This window comes from Eulemur rufifrons, chromosome 30, assembly GCF_041146395.1.
Source record: "Eulemur rufifrons isolate Redbay chromosome 30, OSU_ERuf_1, whole genome shotgun sequence".
Classification (NCBI taxonomy): Eukaryota; Metazoa; Chordata; class Mammalia; order Primates; family Lemuridae; genus Eulemur; species Eulemur rufifrons.
The window spans coordinates 99,731,047-99,757,019 of record NC_091012.1 but is presented as its reverse complement, the minus strand read 5'-3'; the positions used below and the strand labels follow the sequence as shown (position 1 = coordinate 99,757,019).

Here is a 25,973-nt window from a genome sequence, read left to right as displayed (position 1 = left end):
ATCACCTGGCTGGAGGTTGGGTATACCTAGACTCTGAAAACTTAATGAATTCAAATCAATGGGAAAATATATCCAAACATTAGGTTTACATTTTCTCAACACTGCTTTCAGGTGAACAGACAGCAAAGTGGCTCAAATGTAGTCCAAGGACAAGAGGAAAATAAAAGGCCAGTAACCACAAAGAAACAGACATCAAATGCATGGACTGGGCCCACACAGAAATCCCTGAATGCTCCAAGGTTAAAGAGGTGTAACAAAGCAAGGAGAGATAAACATGAACATCTTCTTAGATGGACATTTTTACTTCAATTTGGGGTGTTAGAAGTCTTTCAAATTAAAACAAATGAAGAAGTAAACAATTAAAAGTAAAATGTAAAATTCATGCGAATTTAAGATAATAAAGGTAAACAACAAAGGCTATTTTCTGTTTGTTTTTGAGCAGGGCCCAAGATTCCCAGGAATTTTCTTCACTTTCCTCTATATTGAGGTGTTTGAAAGTGGCAACTACTGAGAAACATACAAAATAGGTTCCCCGAACACTGAAATCACGATAAAGGGCAAAAGATGGCAACAGATCAGTGCACGTCTTTAATGTACTTGTGTATCCTGCCAATATAGTTTCCACAGAGCTGCCAGACTGACTTTAATAAAACACCAGACTATCATTTACCAGCTATGTTTAAGGGACAGAAAAAGGAAGAGGAGACTGGGTGGGGTAGCCTGTTAACAGGAAATTAGGACAGCTTAATAACACAAAACCCAAGGGAAGAGTATTTATAGAAGGAGATGATGGGTCAACTATCATGCTGCAAACAAGTAAGAAGGGAACTGAAAAGTATTCAGTGGACTTAGCAATAAGGAGGTTATAGGTACCTTGGTGAGACATTTCACTGGGATGGAAGGAGCAGAAGCTATCTGCAATAGTTGAAGAATGAGTAGGAAGAAGGAATTAAAGAAGGGAGGGCAGACATGGCTCCCAGGAAGGGATTCTCTCATCTCTGTATCCTTAGCAGCTAGTACAGAGCCTGTCACATAGTAGGCACTCAACAAAGTACACCTGAAAATGAGTCACAAATGTTTTAAACTTCCTTAAACAAAACAACACAGCCTTTTCAACATAATCTGTTTGAGGAATGATTAAGGCTCTGAAAGCCAGAAAAGGGAGTAGAAAGAAGAGAATCACTCACCTGACAACAAAGGCTTGATTTGCTTGATTCTGGCAGCCATGGCTGGTGTGATTTTAGATTTGCCTTTAGAGTCTGAAGCAGTAGGTTCATCTGTCTCCATGGGAGCCAATGTGTCACCATCTAGGCCAATGCCTTCCAATAAGCCCTGGGTAGAAGCATCCATACTTCCAGCTGTTCCATCCTGTTCCCCATCTGCAGACATTAAGAGGGGAGCAATAAGACCACGTAGAGCCAGAACTTACCTGGTTCCTTGTTCTGAAGAGTCCCAAGAAAGAGCTATGGTGTTCGTTACTCTTTAAATTCCATGACTTCCTAAATTTGAAAAAAAATAAAATAAAAAACAAACATAACCAAAATACTATACTGATATGTACCTCTGTTTGTAGCTCTACTAAGTAGCTAATGCTGACATCTTCAAATGAGAGTATATGAATAGTTTTAACCCATGGCTACCTTAGAGGACTGTTGTGGGCACAGCACAACCCAGGAGGTACCATTCACATATAGTGTACACGGTGTCTGATGCTGTCTATGTGGCTGCCCTGTTAGAATGTTATAGTTTGTTAATAAATTCAAATTGAACATCACAGATTACCACTGGAGAATTCTATTTCCTAGCATTTAAGAATTCTGCATATTAATGCGAGATGTCATTTTTTTTGGGGGGGGGGTGCTCCTAGAGCTAAGAATCAGCTTCATGCAAACTTTATAAACAAGCCGCTAAGTTTTCTTCTTAATGTTCTGAAAAAATTATGTAGAAACTTAGTTACCTTTGCTAAATGTGTTAAAGAAATTGCTGGAAAAACATAGGAGAGGCAATTCTTTAACAGTGAATCTAATTTCACTCTCAGTTCCTAGTAAATTATTTTACTCTTAAGTTAAAATTGGTATATTTTGACTAAATTTGAGATTCTCATTTTGTCAGAGGTTTGTGTGTAGTTTATTGATTCTATCCTATGCCTATAATAACCAGCTGCTGTATATGAAAGTCCTCATTTATTGGTTCATAAGCTATGTCTGCTTTATCTTTATTCCTTAGAAATTTCCTGATTAGTGGCCGGGCGCGGTGGCTCACGCCTGTAATCCTAGCACTCTGGGAGGCCGAGGCGGGTGGATCGCTCAAGGTCAGGAGTTCAAGACCAGTCTGAGCAAGAGCGAGACCCCATCTCTACTAAAAATAGAAAGAAATTAGCTGGCCGACTAAAAATATATATAGAAAAAATTAGCCGGGCGTGGTGGCGCATGCCTGTAGTCCCAGCTACTTGGGAGGCTGAGGCAGTAGGATCGCTTAAGCCCAGGAGTTTGAGGTTGCTGTGAGCTAGGCTGACGCCACGGCACTCACTCTAGCCTGGGCAACAAAGCAAGACTCTGTCTCAAAAAAAAAAAAAGAAATTTCCTGCTTAGTAATTTCAGTCCAAGTTTTAAGCATATCTGATATATTTTTATATCAAGAATTATCTTCCTTATTTTCTTAGTAGTTTATTAATTTTTATTTCCTCCTTGATATAGAACACAGGAGAAAATACTTTCTTGAAAGCTGCTTTTATTAATTTTAGGTTTGTTGCATTAGAGTCAGAAGATTGTGCATGATTTCTGCTTATTGTAATCTGGAATTTTTATTGTGAGATAACATAAAAAAAGTTTCTAAAGCAGCACTGTCTAATATGTGAGTCACATACATAATTTTTACTCTTCCAGTAGCCACATTAAAAAGTAAAAAAATCGGAATGAGAGACAGTAGCTGAAAAAGCAAAAAGAAAGAGGTGAAGTTTTAAACAATACATTATTTAAGACAACATAATCAAAATTATTTCAGTATGTAGTCAACATAAAAATTGAGATTTTACATCAAAAAGTAAAATCCGGCCGGGCGCAGTGGCGCACGTCTATAATCCGAGCACTCTGGGAGGCCGAGGCAGATGGATTGTTTGAGCTCAGGAGTTCGAGACCGGCCTGAGCAAGAGTGAGACCCCGTCTCTACTAAAAATAGAAAGAAATTATATGGACAGCTAAAAACATATATAGAAAAATTAGCCAGGCATGGTGGCGCATGCCAGTAGTCCCAGCTAATTGGGAGGCTGAGGCAGGAGGATTGCTTGAGCCCAGGAGTCTGAGGTTGCTGTGAGCTAGGCTGACAGCCATGGCATTCTAGCCCAGGCAACAGAGCAAGACTCTGTCTCAAAAAATAAAAAAAAAAGTAAAATCCTACTGTATCTTTTGATATACTGATTTCTAGGAATCAATTTTACATTTGCAGAAAACTACACAAAAGATGTTTATTTTAAAAAATAGTACATTAGCAAACAGGGAATGGTTAATTCATGTACCATTGCATGGTAAGTGAAAAAAAAGAGATCTATGAAATCTTTTATCTAAGACAATCACAAATACCCTCTGAGAAAAAAAGATTATGCAGACACTTCCAAAATGGTTATTTTTTTGGGGGGGAGTGGTAGAAATACGGGTGATTCTTCTTTCTACTGTATTTTCTAATTTTTTATCATCATGTGTATGTTTTTATGGAGAAAATGACTAAAAATAGTTTAATTTTAATAAAAAGTAACTGCAAATCAGTGAGAGGATTTAAACTGAGGACGATGGATGACAGAACTAACTAAAATTTCACAATAAACCTATAAAGACAAAGGAATAGAACTTAAGAGAATTAATGACTAGGATTTTAGTTTCTTGGAGTTACCTGATCTTTTTCCGCCCTGGGTCGTACCTGCCTTCTCATCCTTTGGAACCAGTTTCTGCATATCCGCCTGGCCAAATTCACACCCAGATGGTAGACTGCAACAAGAGAAACAGTGAGGGTGGGGGTGTGGGGAGATGCCAAACAAACAAACAAACAAAAACACTGATAGTTCACCTCTTATATTGTGCATGGTCTCTAACTTGCTTGGCTGACACTATTCTTCCTGAAGGTTAACCTGAATAGAATAAAACACCTGCAATTCCTGAGGTAGCACCCCACAAGTTTTCTAACTCAATTTTTAAATATCTGGCTAACAGTAGGACCAAATTTTAAACACCTGCCATGCCAACCAACATAGCGTAATTGGGATATCAAAATCAAAGATGCACAAGATACTACAATTTGCCAGCAGGTCCCTAGACTGCTTAAGTGGGAAGGACAAGGAAACCTCTGAATTCTTTACTATATCCTCCCATCCCCTACCAAAACAATCCTTTAGACTCACTGAGCTTAGTTTCTCTGTCAGAAAAGCTAACAGAGTAATAAAAGAGACGACCATTCTCTTACCTGTTCGGGGTACACAGAGAGAGGAGGACAGTGCTTTCCCACACCAGGGAACAGTATAACTGGCTCAGCTTGCTCAGAACACTCAGACCCAACTGAGAACCCCACTGGTTTACGGAGATGGAACGGATTTCACTCTGCAACCAAAGCAGAAAGAATTTCACCTTTAGGATGTTCTCTGAATAATTATATTCAAAATCAACTTTCAGCTGTTTTACAAGAATAAGGGATTCTATTTTTCCTATATTGCTATTCTCACAGAGTTGTCTACTTTATCAAAATGTCCACATTTAAGACCACAGTTCCACAAGGTATCCTCTTACAATATTTACAGACTGTCTCTAATATCCCTTCTCATTTCTTCTGATTGCTTTTTTTAAAGTGAAAGACAAACATCACAGGCAACCTTTTCTGAATCAAAGAAACAGTTTTATAGATTCATTAACTACTTTTAAATTTTTCCTTGGTAGTGGGGGGCTTTGTTTTCCTCCAATTTCTTTACTCCAATAAATACTTGGATTTGTTTAATTCCTTGAATTGAATATTTAGTTTTCATTTTATTTCATTTAAAAAAGAAAAGGCAAGTCATAAAAATAAGCCCCTAACCCCTAAACTTTCGTTATATAATTTAATTTTCTAAATAGTCTATAAATGTGCTTTTTTTTTTTTCTTTTGTTTTTTTTTTGAGACAGAGTCTCACTCTGTTGCCCGGGCTAGAGTGAGTGCCGTGGCGTCAGTCTAGCTCACAGCAACCTCAAACTCCTGGGCTTAAGCGATCCTACTGCCTCAGCCTCCCAAGTAGCTGGGACTACAGGCATGCGCCACCATGCCCGGCTAATTTTTTGTATATATATATATATATATTTTAGTTGTCCATATAATTTCTTTCTAATTTTAGTAGAGACGGGGTCTCACTCTTGCTCAGGCTGGTCTCGAACTCCTGACCTCGAGCGATCCACCCGCCTCGGCCTCCCAGAGTGCTAGGATTACAGGCATGAGCCACCGCGCCCGGCCTAAATGTGCTTTTTGATTTCTAATTTGATTGATCCACAGGTGGCAGAGAATACACTCCTGCTCAATAGCATAAAGCAGGGCTGTTGAGCTGTTACACCATTAATCTTTAGAAATCAATTACCTGCACAACAAAGGTAGTAAAATTGTGAGCACATACACAAAAATGCCTTTTCTTGAACTAGAGATTATGGACTGCAGGCATAGGTTCAATACACAGGAAATATTTAGTAATCTGTTAATTACTACAGATTTAAATGTTCTATGGTGAAATGTTCCACACCATCCTATAACCAGGCTACATACATTCGTACAAAGAATAGAAAGTAATAAGGTCAGATGAGTACCTGATAGAGGTTTGGCTGTTAAAAAAGGGTGACCAGGTATCCCAGTTGGCCTATACAGATGGTACAGATCAATGAATGCCTGGCAATTATTTGTAATAAACTCTTTCACTTTCCTAAAGTTCCAGTTCAAAAAAAAGTTCCAGCTCATGTGATAAATTACATGGTCATCCAACTTCTAACAGAAAAAATCTAAGGGAGAGTCAAAGTACATAGCAACTTGGAAGCATAAACCTAAATCACTCACCAAAAACGTAAACACTGCCAAAAAAACCTCATCCTAAATCTGTTATTTCAGCTGCTACCCCAGGCAGATCTGCTTCTAAGCATGGTAACCTGACAAGTGTATGCCCTAGGTATTTCACTGGCTTTAAACCAACACGTTCACATTATTTTTACCTGTCCAACTCTGCAAGTATGAACAAACATCATGATGTAGGCATGGGCAGCAGTGAGTGCATGCAGCAGAGGTGTGGCCTGAGCTGAAAGAGTAGCATCAGCAACATTGCCAGCGCAAGCCAGTTCTCGCAACAACACGGAGCCCCCAGGGGACTCAATGGGGCGGTGTAAAGGCTCCAAGGAGGAGAGGATGGAGTCCAACTGAAGGAGACCCTCCTGAAGGACTTTGGGTTCATGTGATAGTGTCTGAAACAAGAAGAATAATTAAAGTATTAATATATAATCAACTCCATATGCATCATGTCCTTAATAGTCACAATGGAAGTGACTATTAAATGAAGTCTCCCAAATTTCAGATATGCCCATGGTCTCTCACCTGGTAAAAGGTGGAGCTGAAATATGAACCCAGGTATGACATACCTCAAACATCTCTTTCTAGAGCAACACACTTTCAAACTTGGTGAGTCAATCATACTTATGATGGCCAAACTGGTATACTGTTATAGCAAAGACTATACACTGTAATATTAATTCCAAATTTTGCTCATCAGGGAGTAATGTTAGGCAAGGTTACAAAGCATGGAAATGAATCACTATTATAATGTTCTTTTTTTACCTAAAAGAAGAGAGATGTTTCTGGGGATAGGCATCAGCTAGGTACTTTCTTTGCTTTATTAGACAACCCAAAAATTATGTGACCCTTGTGATTTCCAGTTTGGAGAAAAATCTAACAGTAAAATACCATCACTTTCCATGCAAAACAGGAGAAATTATGCATGTGCTTTACTATGGCTTTAAATAAATCTATCTATACTTGCATAGTATCTTAGATATAGGATAAAGATGATCAGTCCTTTCCCCGTTCTTATAAAGAGTACTCAATTCAATTATTTGCAAAGAGTAAATCAAAATAAAACATAAAATGAAGTTATATCATAATTATGGATCTTTCCAAGTCTGTAAGTGACTGGATTTCTGATTTTTAGCAGAAATTACTTATCACTGCACAACCCAGCTAATAAAGGAGCTTTATAGATTTTATGTAATCACCATCAAAATCCTAATGGTATTCCCCCCTCCCCCGAAACAGGAAAATCCCTCCTAAAATTCATATGGAATCTCAAGGGACCCCAACTAAGCCAAAATAATCTCATAAAAAAAGTTGGATATCTCACACTTCTTGATTTCTAACCTTATTACAAAATTACAGTGATCAAAACTGCAATACTGGACTAAAGACAGACATAAAAGATCAATGGAACACAATAAAACACCCAGAAATAAGGGTCTATATGGATCTTACCTTACACCATATAGAAAATTAATTCAAAATGGATCAAAGACCTAAACGTAAGAGCTGAACTACAAAACTCCTAGAAGAAACCATAGGGGGAAAGCTGCAAGACACTGGATTTGGCCATGACTTCTTGGATATGACACCAAAAGCACAGGTACCAGAAGCCAAAAAAGATAAACTGGACTTCATCAAAATTAAAAACTGTTGTGTGTCAAAGAATAACATCAGTGTGAAAAGGCAACTCACGGAATGGGGAAAATATCTGCAAATCACGTAATAAGCAATTAATATCCAGAATACAGAAAGAACGCCTACAACTTAACAACAACAGAACAGTCTGATTAAAAAAGAGCAAAGAACGTGAACAGACATTTCTCCAAAGATATATATTTAATATATGGCCAACAAGGACATGAAAAGATGATCAACACCACTAATCACTAGGGAAATGCAGTCAAAACCAAAATGAGATACCACTTCATAACCCAACAGGATGGCTATTGTCAAAAAAAATAGAAATTAAGTGTTGGTGAGGATGTGGAGAATTAGAATCCTTGAGCATTGTGGGTGGGAATGTAAAATGGTAGAGCTGCTGTGGGAAATACTATGGTGGTTCCTCAAAAAAACAGAATCAGCATATGATCTGATTATTTAATTTCTGGGGCTACACCCAAAAGAATTAAAAGTAGGGTCTTGAATAGATATTTGTAACTAATATTCATATAGCAGCATTATTCGCAATAGCCAAAAGGTAGAAGCAACCTAAGTGTGTACACTGACAGGTGAATGAATAAACAAAATGTGGTATATATACATAAAGGAAATATTATTCAGCCTTAAAAATGAAGGAAATTCTGACATATGCCATAAAATGGATGATCCTTGAGGACATTATGCTAATGAAATACGCCAGTCCCAAAAAGACAAATACTGATATGATTCCACCTATATGAGATACCTAGAGTAGTCAAATTTAGAGACAAAAAGTAGAATGGTAGTTGCCAAGGGCTGTGGGGAAAGGGAGGATGAAGAGTATTTGTTTAATGGGTAGAGTTTCAGTTTTGCAAGATGGAAAGAGTTCTGGAGATTGGTGGCACACTTAACACTACTGAATTGTACACTTCAAAATGGTTGAGATGGTAAATTTCATGTTCTATGTAGTTTACCACTATGAAAAATAAAACAAATAAAGGAGCTTCATTTCTGGCAAAATTTCAGCAATGATCTATAAGTAAATTATGCTTAAAATACATGATTACCAAACTTGAAAAAGGGAAAACATACATGACTAAACATACCAGAATGTGATAAAAATCATCCATAACAAAGAAGGATAACGCACTAATAAAATAAAACCCAGCTACAAAGCTTCCTTAGAGATACACTTTCCCCTCCAATAAATTCAAACATGTTAGAACTACACACCAAACTCTGGAACAAAGAAAAAATACTTTGACTTTTCAATGATAAATAACATGGCACACTATATATCAGTCACAAAATTCACTTTTAGAACACAAATTTATTCATTATTTTTTAGTTGAAGGGAGACCACAGTAAAAACATATATACAGAAGTATTGCAAAATTGATTTCTAAAAAGAAATGAAAATATTCGGCCAGATGCTTCTTACCAATATGGATTTGCAGACACCTGCAACAGCCTGACAGGCAGCAGATGTGGGAAAGTCAATGGGCAGATTGGGAAGACCCAAAATGGTAACCAAAGGCAAGAGTCCTTTCTGATTCACAAATTCCTGGCAGTGGTCATCTGTTGTATTGTTGCTCAGAATAGATTCCACAAATTTCATCTAGGTAATAAAAATTTTTTAAAAGTTAGAGCCTGACACTTGGAACTAAAAGGCCAGCTTGGAGTAAGGACAGGGGTAGCCTTGTAGTCGTGAAATCAGTATTTTGTACAATACTAAAACCTCAGGTACACAGGGCTAGATGTATGATATGAACACTAAAACATCCAGGAAATAAAGGATAATTACAACTTCTTCCCGATCTACCTTTTCAACCACGAGAAGAGTCAGATAATTTGAGATAACAGAGAAGTTAAGTGACTTGCTTAGGGGCAACACTATGAATTAGTGGAAGAATCAGGTCTCATCTTTTAATTTGCTAACTTAGTGTTCCCTGAAAGATAGTATGCTACCTCTCCCCTGAAGGCAAATATCATGGATCATTTTCTGCAAATGTGCTTATAAATTCAAATGAAACCTGGAACTCCAGATAAGTTTGTCCCCCGCAAAAAGCATTTTTTAAAGAGTAAGAAAGTAAAATGTTGGCGACATACACATAGGCACAAGAGAAACCATCTCTGGAAGTCTTGGGAGTGCTTAATAGACTAGAAAAAACGTTTACAGGGCTTTCCTTTCTTGGTAAAAAGTTCTGGGAAAATTTAAATTCTTCACTTTTTCCTGTGAGATACTCAGGAAGTTAAAAGAAAAGGTCACACTGATTAAAAAAAAAGAGGGGGAGAAAGAGAGAGGGAGAGAGAGAAGTTAATGGGGGAAAAGGGAAAGTAATGGGAAAAAAATGTATGTTTGGACACATTCGGAAAACATAAGTTGAACATTCCTTATCCAAAATGTTTGGGGACCAGAAGTGTTTTGGATTTTTTCAGGTTTTAGAGTATTTGCATTTACAGTATAGGTTAAACATCCCAAATCTGAAACATCCACTGAGCATTTCCATTGAGTGTCATGTCAGTACTCAAAAAGGTTCGAATTTTGGAGCATTTCAGGTTTAGGGTGCTCAAACTGTACTAGACGGGTATTGGATTCTGATGGGGAATGGTAATAAATGAACAGAAAACTGGGACTAAAAAGGAGGGGGGAGCATGTTGACTAATCTTTGGCAAACCAGTCTAACAGAACAAAAACAAAAGGTTTGCACAACTTTCCCCTTCACACTTTAAGGGTTATAGCAAAAATACATATGGAAATTACTGGACTCTTTGATAACCCCACATATTTTCCAGAAAAGCACACACCTTTACTCAGTTTGCCCTACGATGAATCTTACCACATTAAGGATGTAATCCATGAGGGGAATAGGAATACGTTCCTCTGTACCAACAACCCTGTTAAGGGAGAAAAGAGTGAGTTACACAGAAATTCACAATACCAGTGCAAGAGAACAAAGTGAGGAAAGGGACACAGTATGAAATTTGAGGTCTTTTTCTAACTTAGGCTCATAGTCTTTAGTACATGAGTCTTTAGACTCACACACCACAGTGGTGGGAAAAGAGAGCAGGGTTTAGAGTATAAAGGGAAAACCCAAGCCTTTAAAAAGTCAGCATTTGTATCTATCACAAAAGAAATTATCCTATCTTAGACAAACTACAGTTGGAGGAATTCATCCATATGAATATATTAAAAATAAGTTAAATTAAAAGATCACTGAAATATTTGCATAAAGAAAGGGGCCAGACAAACACATTAACATATTACCATGTTCTTACATCAGGTTTAAAGTTATAGAAAGTAGGAAATGGAATTTAATTTTGTCCAAAAAACCATACTTAGATAAAGCCAACACTCAAGGCCTCCTCTCCTAACAATCTAGTTGCAGCATGACAGTTTCCAAATTACCCAAAAACTGATCAGGTCTTCTGCCTTTTCAGTTGCTTCAATGCTGCACTGCAGATGAAAAGGCTGCAAAATGCCATAGCTGCAGAAAAAGTGGCTCAGTGCTCAATGGCTACATTGTGGCTTTTGCAACAAAGCACAGAGGGGGAAAAAAACCCCACACGGTATACTGAAACAAAACAAAATATATCTCTAAGATAAATCCCAGGAAAGAACAAATCTTAAGTAGAAAATGGAACAGTTTGGACACAGGCCCTTGAAACAGATTTGGGAAGGGGGAATGGAAGGGAAGGGGCAGAACAGAAGTGAGAGGTAGGGGAAGAAAAGGCAAGAAAGTTGGCAAGAAGCTAACAGTTCTCATCTCCGAGCAAGACAAAATGTGAATAAAGATTTGCCAGGCACAAGAATGTTTGGCAGTAAAATGTAGAACAGACAGAGTAGAGAGGCATCATGAATGGCTTCAGTGATAAAAAATATCAAGGGGTAGGGTTTGGATAGGATGTTGTGAGTATCCTTAATGAAAAAGTGGGTAATAACTTTGTACAAAAGGAAGTAGACCTATAAGCCAAGATTAAAATGATTCCACAAGAAGACCACAAGCCCTTCCTTGACTATAAAGTTCTTCCTCAGAACCACTGCAGCATTCCCTGTTACTTATACCAATTATGCATCCCAGCTTGGCCTTACCTCTTTGGAAAGAACCTAGAGATCCTCTCTACAGCTAAGGAGCACAGGCGTAGCTCCAGCCCAGTGAGACACCTGTTCCTTTGCAGAAATGGTAAAAAGCCTATGTAATATAATAAAATGGGACCTAGACGCTTCCTTCATTTGCTAGATGGAAATTGGGGAGAGTAACAGGAAAGAAAACTATCATTGGTTCTTTTTTTTTTTGAGACAGAGTCTCACTCTGTTGCCCGGGCTAGAGTGAGTGCCGCCGCGTCAGCCTAGCTCACAGCAACCTCAAACTCCTGGGCTCAAGCAATCCTCCTGCCTCAGCCTCCCAAGTGGCTGGGACTACAAGCATGTGCCACCATGCCTGGCTAATTTTTTCTGTATATTTTTAGTTGTCCATATAATTTCTTTCTATTTTTAGTAGAGGCTGGTCTCGAACTTCTGAGCTCAAACAATCTGCCTGCCTCGGCCTCCCAGAAGTGCTAGGATCACAGGCGTAAGCCACCACGCCCGGCCCTAACACTGGTTCTTAATACAACTCCAGGAACAAATTTGTTCAGTGACCAATTTTCTCCCTATCCTTCTCTTTGGCTTCCAGGCCTAAAAAGCCATATATAAGAATACTAAAAATGATCAACTCTTTCCAACAGAACTCCACCCACCAACTGGGTTCAAGAAAAAGCATTCTAATTTTAATCTTATTTGAAACTCTGGCCCATGGCATCTTTGAAACAATAAAAGACTACATTCCCATGATGAACGAAGTAATTTAACATAACTGTCCAATTAAAAACTTCCTGTCTTTCTCCCTTCCCCCAAACACATACACATTCCCAAACTTAATTTTACTCTGGTTAATTTTACTTGTGTATTTATGGTGGGGGAGCCCCTAATCAGACATAAAGGAGGAGTCCAATTTTGCATCATAGTACAGTGCATCTCAGGGTTATTTTTGGTGGGGGTGGGGTGAGGCGGGTAAGTGGGTGTTTTTTCCAGTTCCTGAGGAGACAGCAACTTTGGCAAAGGAGCTCTCTTGGGCCACATTTCAGGGAACAACTGATTCTCTGCACTCATTGCCTTTAAAACCCAGACAATTGCTATTTAAATTCTAAAGACCACATGGACTTATATAACCCATTTCTTTTAAGTTGCTCAGCAGAGGTGGGTGGTAAGCTAGGGAGACTAAATGGAATCAACCACAAAATGAACCATGATGCCAACTACAAATCCTGGTTACTCACTGGCAAATATATTCATCCCCAACAGTATCAGATTTTATGGGTTCAAACAATTTAGAAGGCAGAAGAAAGAAGCCAAAAGTATTTAGAAGTACTTGTGATGAATGCTTCTGAATGTATTAATAGAACGGTATACCTCATGTATTTGGAGTAAACTACAGTGCATAAATTTCCTTATTCCAAATCTCCAGCATAAAACCATGTATCTCAAAATCATATACAAACACCATTTTCAAATACTAGCTGCTGGTTTTAGAAAAAGTGAAAAGAGCACTGTCTGAGCCTGGAATCAACAGGAGAATGGATAAATGCTTTACAATGTTCATATAATAGAATACTACACAGCAATGAAAAGTAATAAGCTGCTGATACATGCAATATGGATGAATCTCCAAAACACAATGAGCAAAGAAGCCAGATACAAGAAAGTACATATATCAGATATGATATATACATAAGACTCCATTTATATGATCATTCTATTTATACATGTTCTTGAATAAGCACAATTATTCTATGTTGATAGAAATAAGATCAGTAGATACTTCATTTTGGGGCAAAGAAATTGGAAACTCAAACTCTGCAGTTTACTATATGGGACTCTTACCTCAATATATATATATATATATATATTTTTTTTTTTGAGACAGAGTCTCACTTTGTTGCCCAGGCTAGAGTGAGTGCCGTGGCGTCAGCCTAGCTCACAGCAACCTCAAACTCCTGGGCTCAAGGGATCCTCCTGTCTCAGCCTCCCGAGTAGTTGGGACTACAGGCATGCACCACCATGCCCGGCTAATTTTTTCTATATATATTTTTAGCTGTCCATATAATTTCTTTCTATTTTTTAGTAGAGATGGGGTCTCGCTCTTGCTCAGGCTGGTCTCGAACTCCTGAGCTCAAACGATCCGCCCACCTCGGCCTCCCAGAGTGCTAGGATTACAGGCGTGAGCCACCGCGCCCGGCCCCTCAATATATATTGATAAAAAATTAATCTTCTCTGTATAGGTATGTAAGGCTTTGGAAAACAGATGACGGTATGGGAAACAAATTTGTTTGGGAGTCCCAGTGAAGAATTTTGGATTTCGGGGAGGGGATGCACAAGACTTTTGGGGTGAAGGGTGACATACATTACAAATCTTTCCAAGCCTCTTCCACATACTGGCGGAAAATATACAACCACTCCCCCATAACAACTGCCTGGGATAAGGAGATAAAAGAAACTTCCCTTTTAACATATTGTGGCTTTCAAAATGAGCCTAAGTTGAAACACTCTCCTGCTTTTTCTTCCAGCCCACTTAGTGACCCAATCTAGGCTTCTGAAGAATGCTGAAGTGAAAAAGTATATATATGTGTCAACGTCTGTGAGACTCTTGGATGTGTTACATGAACAAGGTCGTGATGAATGCCCATGTAATGTCCTTTGCATCTTAGAAGCTGTATCAGGTCTTGAACTCCTGGCCTTAAGCAATCCTCTCACCTTGGCCTCCCAAAGTGCTGGGATTACAGATGTGAGCCACCCGTGGCTGGTTATGTCTGAATATCATTAAAGGTAGAGTATTAATGCTGTTGCTCTCTATTTCTACTTTCTCTTCATTCTCAATTCACGTTTCATTAGGCCCAGCTCCCTGGCATTTAAGACTTAGGGAATCCTTAACCTAATGTTCTTTATGCATTCCATTAAATAAACACTAACTGATTACCTACTATATACAAAGTGTTGGGATACATTACTGAATGAGCGAATGTCCCTGTCCTTCAGGAGCTTATGGATTAGTGAGGGAAACCATAAGCATATATAATAATTTTAAAAAACCTGAAGAACGCAAGATTGACTTCTCAATAGGAAGTAAATGGAAAAGCTCCTTTAAGAATGAGACATTTGAGCTGGCCTTGCAGAAAAGAAGATAAGATGATGTGGGAATGGGGATAACTGTGGATAGAATATAGTGATACATGATATCCCAAAAAAGGCACGGAGAGCGAACAAATGAGGGCAGTGGAGAAAATGTTTTTACTGTGACAGCTTGATATCTGCATGTGTTAGATCTAAGGTATCTTAAGATGCTCACGTAGAGAAGCTATATGCAGATGGATACACACAGCTTGACTTAAATCTTTTCCTTATCTGTAACCAGGATAAGGAACCCCACCTAAGCAGAGTCACTGACGATCAAGCGTGTAGCAAAGGAAGCACCAAGACACTGACTCTTAAAGTCTTGCTGTTTTCCAGGGTGTCCACCTCTTCCAGAAAGAGAATATTTTAAAGAAAATAGAAGATGTTGGTAGAATGAAGGTAGGTTTGCCTTCTCAGACAGAGTAAGATATCTGCTTAACAAAGCAATGCACTTAGTAGATAATGCCTCTCTTCTGATACCCATAGACTCATTACTATCTAGAGTTCCAAGAGGATATACCAGTTTTGGATTCTAGGCCTTTGCCCCTGCTGTCTACTCCACCCTAATATTCTCTTCAGTCCCAAGCCATCCTTCAGGACCAGCTCAAATCCATTCATATCCTAAAATGCCCATGCTTTTCTCAGAACTACTTATTTACACAACAGAAGAACACTTATTAGGTGACTGAATGTATGACTATCCAGAAGGCTCACTCCCACTTCCAGCATGAAAGTCATTTAAAGTTATAGCTAGAGTTACAGTTCATCCCATGTGTGAATATCGTAAGCTCAAAGAGCCTCACAAATTATCCACTACCAGCCAGTAGCCTTTAAGCAATCTGCTCACTCCCACTCCAGGTAGTCAATTCTTATGTAGAACAAACCTTAAATAAATACAAATGAGAAGGAAAATCTACTATGCCAGGTTACAATCATATAGTACATTCCAAAACCTTCTTTCTAATTTATCTGGAATGAATAGATAGTAGCCAAATGAATGAAAACAAAAAACAACCAGAAACAATGAATCCCTGCACCTCTTAAGGACTTCTTAGGAAATAGGCTTCAAAAGTGTAATGTGTTTCATATGTGTTTAAAACAGTCAATGATGTGGAATATCAAATCAAAAAGGGGAAAATAAAGCTCATTAACTAACAGAGTGAATTATGATTCCATTTCATCAATATCTTTTAAGAAAGATAGCTTCTTAAGGCAACCAATCCAATTAAATACCAAAGCACAAATGACACATAAGAGTCAAAGTAAAGAAAAACTGTACATTTTTAGGGTCAGAAAGAACCTTAAAATGATCTAATACGACTCTCTCACTTGTCAGAGGTAGTAACATGCCCAAGATCACAAGGCTAGAGAACCTGTCTTATAAACACTTACTGCTGATTAGGCTCGGTTTCACTCTGCTGGGTAGAAGTAAAGCTCTGCTGGGTAGAATTAAAGCTCTGCATGGCCTGTACTTCCTCTTCCTCCTCATCCTCACTAGAGGCTTCTTCTGCTGCATGGTTAGATCTTGGGGGAGGAGCACTGGCAGTGCCATCTGCTTTCTGGATTGATGGCTTCTGACAGATGTATTTAGGGTCTCTTCCAAGATTACAGATTTCTTCAAGTAACTGAAAGGCACAGGAAATAAGATTACTTATTAATAATTAAGGAATGGGGGGATGACTAAGATTTGGAAGCATTTTCTATGTGCTATATATTTGCCAAAACACTTTATATTCATCAACTCTATTTTATATACAAAGGAACAGAAGTTCTGCAAAGTTAAATAATTTGTTCAGGGTCAGCATGGCTGTTTAAGTGACTGACTGATCTGACTCCCTGTCCTAATTCACCAAACACCAGGAACTCAGATACCAGTTTCAATAATCCTGAAAGGCAACTGGTAGGGCCAATAAATGTGGTGGTAGTAGTGGTGGGGATCAAGAAACAAAGACTAAAAGGGGTAATATGCTTTTATAAACAGAAGCTAAGCCTTGTCTGCTTGTCAATAACACATATAAGAAAGCAATGTGTAGAAGTTTACATTAAATAGAGAAATTGTTTTTATAAGGAAAACAATTCTCAATCTGGAAAAGTTGAAATTCATAGAGATTTCTACGATGAACTAAAATGACTTTTTTTTTTTTTTTTTTTTTTGGCAAAGGACCAACCCAAGGACATGGAGAAAATGAAGCAGACATAATGTTCTTATAAGGAATAGTGTGAGAATCCAAATGAATGCCAGTAGGCCAAACCTTTTCTAAAAACTCCCCCTTCACCGCTATCTCATGCCCATGGTCACAGCCTTATTATCACTTTCTACCTTAATGATAGCAGTCGTTGCATCTGTTTTGAGGGTGGGCTGATGTCTCATGAGCTCATCGACAGCACTCCCCAGGTTGGATGCAGTATCCCCTTAAAGCAAAAAATCAACTGTTAGACTGAAGAAAATAGAGCTTGTGTTCTTTTCTGTGCCAACATAAGGTGGAAAAAAGAAATTTAGCTGGTGATCATGATGTTCTAATGCCATAATTTTTCTCTAATGAATTCACATCAGTCCCCATACCCCGAAATCACTAGGGAGGAAGAAGGAATCAGTCTAGTGAACACATTTTAAAGTAACGATGTGTGCTGTACCCTACCCTGGCAATCTCTACTGTCGAGTTCCAAACTAGTATTGCATAGAGAGAAGAAAGACAAGAAGCCTAAACCATTAACCCTCTTGGCTGCCCCAGTGAAAACTGACAGTGGCTAGAATGCTGCAGTGGTGGCTACAAAGCACGTTTTTGAAAATTGGAATCTTTGTGGAGCCCTACGCTCTTGCTAGTAATTCCTTAATGATCTAGTCTCAAGTTCACTGAGAAGGAATCTCTTCATTTGTGACTATCTTAGAGACTCAGATATTAGGACATCAGATTACCAGGACCAACACCTCAGGACTCTATATTTCTCATTGCTGCTGACTAGATGGTGGATCTGGAAATCTACCACTGCTGCCTAATATCTGTTTTTTAGTCAGTACCACGATAGTACAACAGTCAACTGTTGAGAAGCATGGAAATGTCATGAGTGGAGAAGCTAAGGATGAGGTATTCCTTTCTACCTGCAATAGAATGTATGGTGATAATTCCTGTTAAGCTTTGCACACCTAACCAAAGAAACGATGTGAGGTCAAGGAAAGGTTTTCTTGCCAAATGAACCAATTTTCTATTATTAAAGAAACCCTAGTGACTTACCAAGGGGATCAGAACTCCTCCTCCTCCGCATGGCTGGGAGGTAATCTGGAGACAGAAGAACTTTGAAGAGACGTTCAAAAGGCTGACATTGTACAAAAGACTGAAGACCTCGGGCATTCAAGCAGAGTGCACTGAATACATTTGGGAGGGAGCCAAGGACTTCACGGGTGGCAGGAACCTACAGAGAAGACAAAGTGAGCTTGAACACAACTAAAAGGGTATAGATGCTAGGAAAACCAGGCCAGGGGTATCACACTGAGAGATAGAAGGAATTTTGACTACCAGGTGCCAATTAGATTCAATACTACATACACAAGACAAGAGATGGGATTTTCATGTCATAAGACTGCTTTTCAAGTATGTGTTGTGTGTGTATTGGGGGGGGGGAGAGCTATGCAAAGAGCATGCTCTACAGAGCAGCAGAAAGGACTCACATCTTTGATAAGCAGAGCATGCAGCATGACATCTGTCAATCCATTGTCCTGGAGTGAAGACAGCAGTGATGGTTCTTGAAATACAAACACAGTCACCACTTCAGTAGCTAAAAAAAAGATGAGAAAATACCGGAAACTGAGAGATTCCTTACAAGACATCAAAGGCTTTAAAAAATACATTCTCAATAATGTATAAAAATTTTATACTACTCCATCAGAGATTAATCATTATCAAGAATTTAGTGGCTACACTTCAAGATTTTTATAGGTGTATTTTTGTATAAATGAGGTTATACTGTAATATATTTTGCATTTTTTCTCCCAGCTGTCATAGCATATAATCTCCCAATATTCCCATTCATTTTGAACGGCTGCACACTTTTCCGCTAAATATGTGTACCACCATGTATATAACTAGTCTCCTAAGACGTGAGTTTGCTGGGTTAAAGTGAATGCAAACTTAACTGATGAAAATGGACAAACTGTCTTCTAAAAAGGCCATTCAGCAATTTTAAACTACCATTAGTGGTATAAGAATCCTTGGGTATTAACCTGACCAGTTTTTGACACCATAACATTTAGAAATGTACAGTACTACTACCAAAGTTTTTGGACCATGCCAAAAACCCTATTCAAGAGGAAATAATACAGCATTAATTAAAAAGCAACCAGACAAGCCAGGAATAATTAACAGAAAAAAGTAGAATTTAATGAAACTGAAAGGGAAAAACATCAACAATTTTAACGAGTAATTAGCTTTCTGAAGGCAGCAGAAAAGCGTATAAGGCTATGGGAAATCTAATGAAGAAAAGGACAATAATACACATTAGCAGTGAAAAAGAAGATTTAATTGGATACAGAACAAATAACATTATTCTACAAAGTATATGCTAACAAGTAAAACATGCTTTTGTAAGAAAATGTCATAAAAAAAATCAACTCTCAAGAAGTGATAGCAAAGCAGACTAGATCAATAACTGGAAGAATTTTTAAAGTAAAACAACCCAAGTAACAGAGAGGCACCAAGCCAAGAATTTTATAGGTGAGAGTTATTAATCTTTCTAGGAACAATTAAGGTTTCCCAACTCATTTTATAAGGCTAAAATAATTTTGATTTAAAAACCTGACAGGCCGGGCGCGGTGGCTCACGCCTGTAATCCTAGCACTCTGGGAGGCCGAGGTGGGCGGATTGTTTGAGCTCAGGAGTTCGAGACCAGCCTGAGCAAGAGCGAGACCCCATCTCTACTAAACATAGAAAGAAATTATATGGACAGCTAAAAATATATATAGAAAAAATTAGCCGGGCATGGTGGTGCATGCCTATAGTCCCAGCTACTCGGGAGGCTGAGGCAGGAGGATCGCTTGAGCCCAGGAGTTTGAGGTTGCTGTGAGCTAGGCTGACGCCACGGCACTCACTCTAGCCCGGGCAACAGAGTGAGACTCTGTCTCAAAAAAAAAAAAAAAAAAAAAAAAAACCTGACAAAAAGGGTGCACACACACACACACACACACACAATATCCATAAACCATATATAAAACAAACTCATTTACAGTAATGCCTAAGATCTAAAAGCAGCCAGAGGATTTTCAAAATGAAGCGCTTCTAATTATGCCAAATGACAGCTGAATGGTAGATATATAACAATTACTGGGGAGCAACAGTTGTCACTGGGCTTTGGGATTCCAGATGAGTTATAAACTTTTGAAAAATTTAAGTCCTTTATTGGGTTCCTACTGGTATATGACGACATACCCATCCACTGTCTTACATTTATACAAATGCAATTCTACAGGGTTACTAAAATTGAGTATTTTATTAGAGATTAAGACATTAAATCTATTATTTTATTAAGAGGTCTAACTCTATAGTGCTATGTCACAATGCCACTGTGCACTGGGACAGTTTATTCCCTCTTTAAAAAATATCAATAGATGACCAAGAATGAGAATTAAAAATGAAGGGTATACACACAAACAAAGCAATCAGCTCTGGGTGGAACCAAGCAACTGAGTTAAAGGACAGAAAGGTAGTAACTATGGTAGGCCTATTACTTATATAATAGAGCTTCCAGGAGAGAACATGTAAGTTAAAAGGAATCAGAAATAGAAAAAAATTTCCAGAAGCAGGAAAATATATTCAGATAGAAACAGGAACTAGTCTGATGACATGGTTATCTATAGTATGGAGCATTAGAATACAGTGGAGAAACATCCACCAAATTCTGAAAGAAAAGCATAACACCTTAAAAAGTACCCAAAGGATATACTTCAATAAAATTGAAAATGAATCCAAGAGAGATAAAGTCAAAGGTTACTAAAAAATAAAAGAAAAAGGAAAAGAAAGAAAATATTGAGAAAAGAGAAAAAGGCTGAAGGTGCTATTTTTGTCCAGTTTGGCAGAAGACAGAGTAAGAAATTTAAAGTTTAAAAGTCAAAAAAGAATGTAAGGATAACCATTACAAAAAAAGGAATGAGAAAATAACACAAGATTCAGAAATTTTTTTTTTTTTTTTTTGAGACAGAGTCTCACTCTGTTGCCCAGGCTAGAGTGAGTGCCGTGGCGTCAGCCTAGCTCACAGCAACCTCAAACTCCTGAGCTCGAGCGATCCTCCTGTCTCAGCCTCCCGAGTAGCTGGGACTACAGGCATGCGCCACCATGCCCGGCTAATTTTTTCTATATATATTTTTAGCTGTCCATATAATTTCTTTCTATTTTTAGTAGAGGTGGGGTCTCGCTCTTGCTCAGGCTGGTCACGAACTCCTGAGCTCAAACGATCCGCCCACCTCGGCCTCCCAGAGTGCTAGGATTACAGGCGTGAGCCACCGCGCCCGGCCAGAAAATTTTTTAAAAAGCAAAAAACATGACATTTTGGGTTAGATGAAAAATAAGCAAACAAAAAAACATTAACATTAAATAGCAATAAGAGAAATAACCACTAGGGACTATAAGAAATATGATGACGATGTTGAAAATTTCTCCATTTAGATAAAAAGGCACAAAAATACCATAATAAATCATTTTGCTGAAAACAAATTAAATGCTAAACACTTGAAAAATCTTTTAAAATATGAAGAACAAAGCAAATTATAGCCAAAGGCCCAAACTAAGTGAAAATGAGAATTCAGAGACTTAGGCTTTTGTCTTGAGGGTAACCTTGGTTTTCAAGAGTGTTTAGAGTACCACAGTAGGACACAAAAGCAGAGGGACATACCTTTACTAAGGAGGAAATCCTGTAAAAATGGAGTCTATTTAACACACGCCTGCTTTCTACCCCACAACCAGGTTATTTCTGATAAAGGATGGGAATCAAGGGTCAGCCCACCCAGAGAGCTGGTTGCATTCACTTTGGTACTGGAGGATACCTCAATGAAGGTATGTCCATTGTTCATATTTTTACAGATTTGTGGGTGGTAGCTAATGACCTCACTGTTCTTTCCTGGTCAGTGAGCTGAAAATAATTATATTGAGGATTATCCTCTATGAGGTCTTCCACACTGGGACTATACCGCTGCTTAGACTTCATATATTACAATTAGAGTCTCCCACATCTCAGCTCATACCAAGGCTGCCACAGAGGAAGCACATTTTAATGCGACAGCTGACCAACTGTTTACACTTTTCAAATAAGCTCAGATATTACCCCTGGCCCTTGGCTCAGTGGAATGAAAACTGTGGTCATCACAATCCCTGGGCCCAAATGCCACAGCATCCCCATGCCACTAGCCCCACCCAAATCCTAGCTTCCCAATTATGATCTTTGCACCTTGTCCTGCCATTGGCACCATCACCAACTAGAATCCATACCCACAGGTGAACACCCCTTCTCTCACTGGCAAATCAATTTTATTGGGCCATTGCCCTTATCTGCTGGTACAAACTGCAAATGACTGATTATTATACAGGCCTATTCTTGGCTTATCCTTCCTGCCGTGCTACTGCTGACACCATTATTGTAGGACTCAGCAAATGTCAGTTCCCTTTGGGCTTCCTGATAACACTGACTCTGATCAGGGTACACACATTTGTACTGCTCATTTAGTCTGGGAATAGGCCTTAAAACAAGGCATCACACCTTGGAGCTTCCATTTTTGTCTTATTGTTCACAGATAGCAGGCCTAATAGAGACATTAATGCCTATTCCATGCACTGTTAAACTTACAAAATGGATAGTGTTCTCCTAAGTGGTTCATTCTTTAGCCCACTGCCTTAGTTACTGTGAACTCTCAACCTTTAAGTTGCATGACATCCTAGCAAAATGTAAGTAGTGCTTCCTTTTGTCCCCTTTCCAGCCACAAAAAAGGACACTTTCCATCTACGAGTCTATAATAACCAAATAGAATCCCCCTCACTTTTGATGACGCCTCCCTTTTTGATCTTGGTGTAATTCAGGATCTCCTGGTGGAGAAGCACCTGGATTGAAAGTGGATAACAGAATGGAATCCACTGAAAATTGAGAGTCCTCACCCTCACAGACTATCTGGTATGCTACATGCAAAGTCTCTGCCAAAGTCGTTTCCTAATATGATGGTTTAAAGGTTTGCTAACTGGAGGTCCCTCTTCGTAGGAAATGGAGGACTCAGTACCTGCCTGGTCCCATACTTACAATGGTATGGTTCCTCCAAAAAGGAAAGGAAGATCTTAAAGTTATTCTCAGGATCAATATTCTTAAATAGGATGTTAGTTCTGGATCCACCTTACTACAGAGGTATTCAATGGGAGGCCACCACAGGATCTGGGATGGCAATGCCTGTGGCTCCCATAATAAAGTGGCACCTCCAGCATGCCAAAGCCTATGTGTCACAGGCCTTGAAATATCACTGTGGAGTGTTCTGGCTCTAGTTGGCCTGGCTATATCTCACCTGGCTCATAGCCTCAGGCTGGTATTCTACTACTCCAGCTCAATACCAAACTTCTTGAGCTACTTTTTTCCCATGCTGTGATTCTACTTGTTTGAGGTACTCAATCAGTCCATAGGCCCCCATAAGAAATTACTCCGTAACTCTTGTAGGCAAAGGGATAATGATCTTCAGTCACTTTTGCAATGATTTCTCAAAAGTATAAAATTCTGCATTAAGGTTTTAGGGCCAGCCAAGGACTCCTATCAAGTCAGCATACTAATGCATCCCAGATGATGATGTAGCACAGTTGCTAATTCCAGCCTCAGTGCTGACACCCGGGAGATGTTAACTGCCTGCCCTCATCTCTCTCATCATAACTCCATAGCCTCATCAGTTCTGACTTCCCCTTGGTTTGACAGCCAGCCCACACTTCACTCTCTACTATTCCACAGTCACTCCCTGTATTTCCTACTTTCCTCAATCTGATAACATAAATATATAAAAGTAGCAGGGAATGTCACCTAAGTGCTAAACCTTTAGTAATGTTAATATGAATCCTAGCCCACGCTACCACTATACAACTAAGTCTTGCTCCCCTGGAAGTCTTCAATATTCATATTGACCACCTGTCACTATCTCCAGTTAAGCAGTCAATAATGCTATTTCTAGCCTAGCACTGGCATCAGCTAGGGTAGAAACGGCACAAGCAGACCTGAACAGATAATGTGGGGAATAAGGCAGAAGGTTAGAAAGAAGAAAGGGCAGTTGGAGAAGTTAAAGGGGATACAGGTGTGTCTGAAAGTAGTGTAGAAGAACCAGGGGTTGGAGACGGGAGAAGAGAAGTTAGAATCTTTATGTGGTGGGTTTCAGCATGCAATTATTACAGCAGGACATCATAACCTCACCAGGTACTTTCTCCTTAACTTCCCCTCATGGACTCCATGTCCTTCCCAGACTCTCCCACCAAATGATAGCACATACAATGATGTCCCCCCTCCTCCCCCCGTTGAGACTATTTTATCCTCGCGTGTCTGCCCACTAGAAACTCCACCTTCCAACATCCTATACAGCCTGACCTGCGTCCTATGGACATTTCTTACCCAGGGCACCTTAGATCCAACTAGAAAGTCTAACTGTTGCATCAAGTCTCGCCACAAAAGGGAGCACTGGGCCTCATCAGCATCTTCAGTGTAATATGCACAAGTTTAGGTATTTCCAATTTTTTTTTTTTTGTTGTTGAGACAGAGTCTCACTTTGTTGCCCAGGCTAGAGTGAGTGCCGTGGCGTCAGCTTAGCTCACAGCAACCTCAGACTCCTCGGCTTAAGCGATCCTACTGCCTCAGCCTCCCGAGTAGCTGGGACTACAGGCATGCGCCACCATGCCCGGCTAATTTTTTGTATATATATATTTTAGTTGTCCGTATAATTTCTTTCTATTTTTAGTAGAGACGGGGTCTCGCTCAGGCTGGTCTCGAACTCCTGACCTCGAGCGATCCACCCGCCTCGGCCTCCCAGAGTGCTAGGATTACAGGCGTGAGCCACCGCGCCCGGCCAGGTATTTCCAATTTTGTAACAGACTCAACTCATACAGGCAACTCAGACAATACTATAACTCCTGGCAGACCACATAAACAGCTCAGGCTTTAGAAGCCCTCAAAGCACTCTGGTTGCTATGACAGCTGATAACAGATTGGCATTTCAAGGTGGAGTCTGTGTCTTAAAGGGCCCTCCTCCTGCACATGGGTCAATAATACAGAAAAGATACCCAGAAGAGTTCAACAAATAAAATAAACAAAAATAGCCAATTATCTTACAAAAAAATACTTCAAGAGATTCTCAGTTCCCCTTGATTTTCTCTCCTGGCTATCTCCTTCTGCCTGGGTTTAGGCCCTGTACTATCACTTAGGGAACTAAAATAATTGCTAATCTAATTATTTTGGGCTGGCCTTGCAAATTTGGTCTCTCTCAAGTATAAGTTTATTTACAGGAAACCTGGGAGGTTGCTATGCTAACTCAAATGTCAGAGATGAATTACAAAGACCATAGGGAGGGAATTTGGACTTTAGTGCTCATTTCCGGCCTGTGTCCCCCACTGCCTGTATTATCCTGATAGGGCTCACCTACTCTTCCCACCCCAGCAGAACATGTGTCTTCTTGCTGCCTCTTTTAAACTTTCCCTTTATTAAAAAATGCCTGTGTACTACCTTTTCTCTCTCTGTGTTCTGAGCTTTCTACCAAAAGAGAGCCATTCTCCCTGACCCTGGCCTTGGGACTTACCCACCTGTGAAACAAACCTTTTTTTCACCATGCCAAAAAACTATTGTCATGAATTTTGCCATCTGATCCTAACCATGTCATGGTAGAGTTGTTACAACTCAACAAAATGTCCTCAACCTGATAAAAAGGAACAAAAATTTTCAACACAAAATCCTCTGCTAACCTCATACTTAATGGTAAAATATTAAATGCTTTTCCCTCTAAGTTCAGGAAAAAAAGCAAAGAGGCCCATTCTTACCACTTTTATTCAGCACTGTGAAATATTTGCCAATGCAATAGGACAAAAAG

General features: G+C 39.2%; 1 protein-coding gene across 5 annotated transcripts in view; it reads right to left on the bottom strand.

The window, feature by feature from the left end:
- Positions 1–25,973, bottom strand: part of HUWE1 (HECT, UBA and WWE domain containing E3 ubiquitin protein ligase 1) — a 155,656-nt gene that overhangs the window by 59,901 nt on the left and 69,782 nt on the right. For all 5 annotated transcript variants that reach the window (XM_069463120.1, XM_069463116.1, XM_069463118.1 and 2 more), the window contains 10 exons: positions 18,570–18,676; positions 18,136–18,313; positions 17,223–17,314; positions 16,295–16,527; positions 10,533–10,590; positions 9,134–9,310; positions 6,204–6,449; positions 4,453–4,586; positions 3,886–3,980; positions 1,188–1,379 (listed from right to left, as the gene is read on the bottom strand). In XM_069463120.1, the coding sequence (XP_069319221.1) occupies positions 1,188–1,379; positions 3,886–3,980; positions 4,453–4,586; positions 6,204–6,449; positions 9,134–9,310; positions 10,533–10,590; positions 16,295–16,527; positions 17,223–17,314; positions 18,136–18,313; positions 18,570–18,676 (1,512 nt within the window). The remainder of the gene's footprint in view (positions 1–1,187; positions 1,380–3,885; positions 3,981–4,452; positions 4,587–6,203; positions 6,450–9,133; positions 9,311–10,532; positions 10,591–16,294; positions 16,528–17,222; positions 17,315–18,135; positions 18,314–18,569; positions 18,677–25,973) is intronic.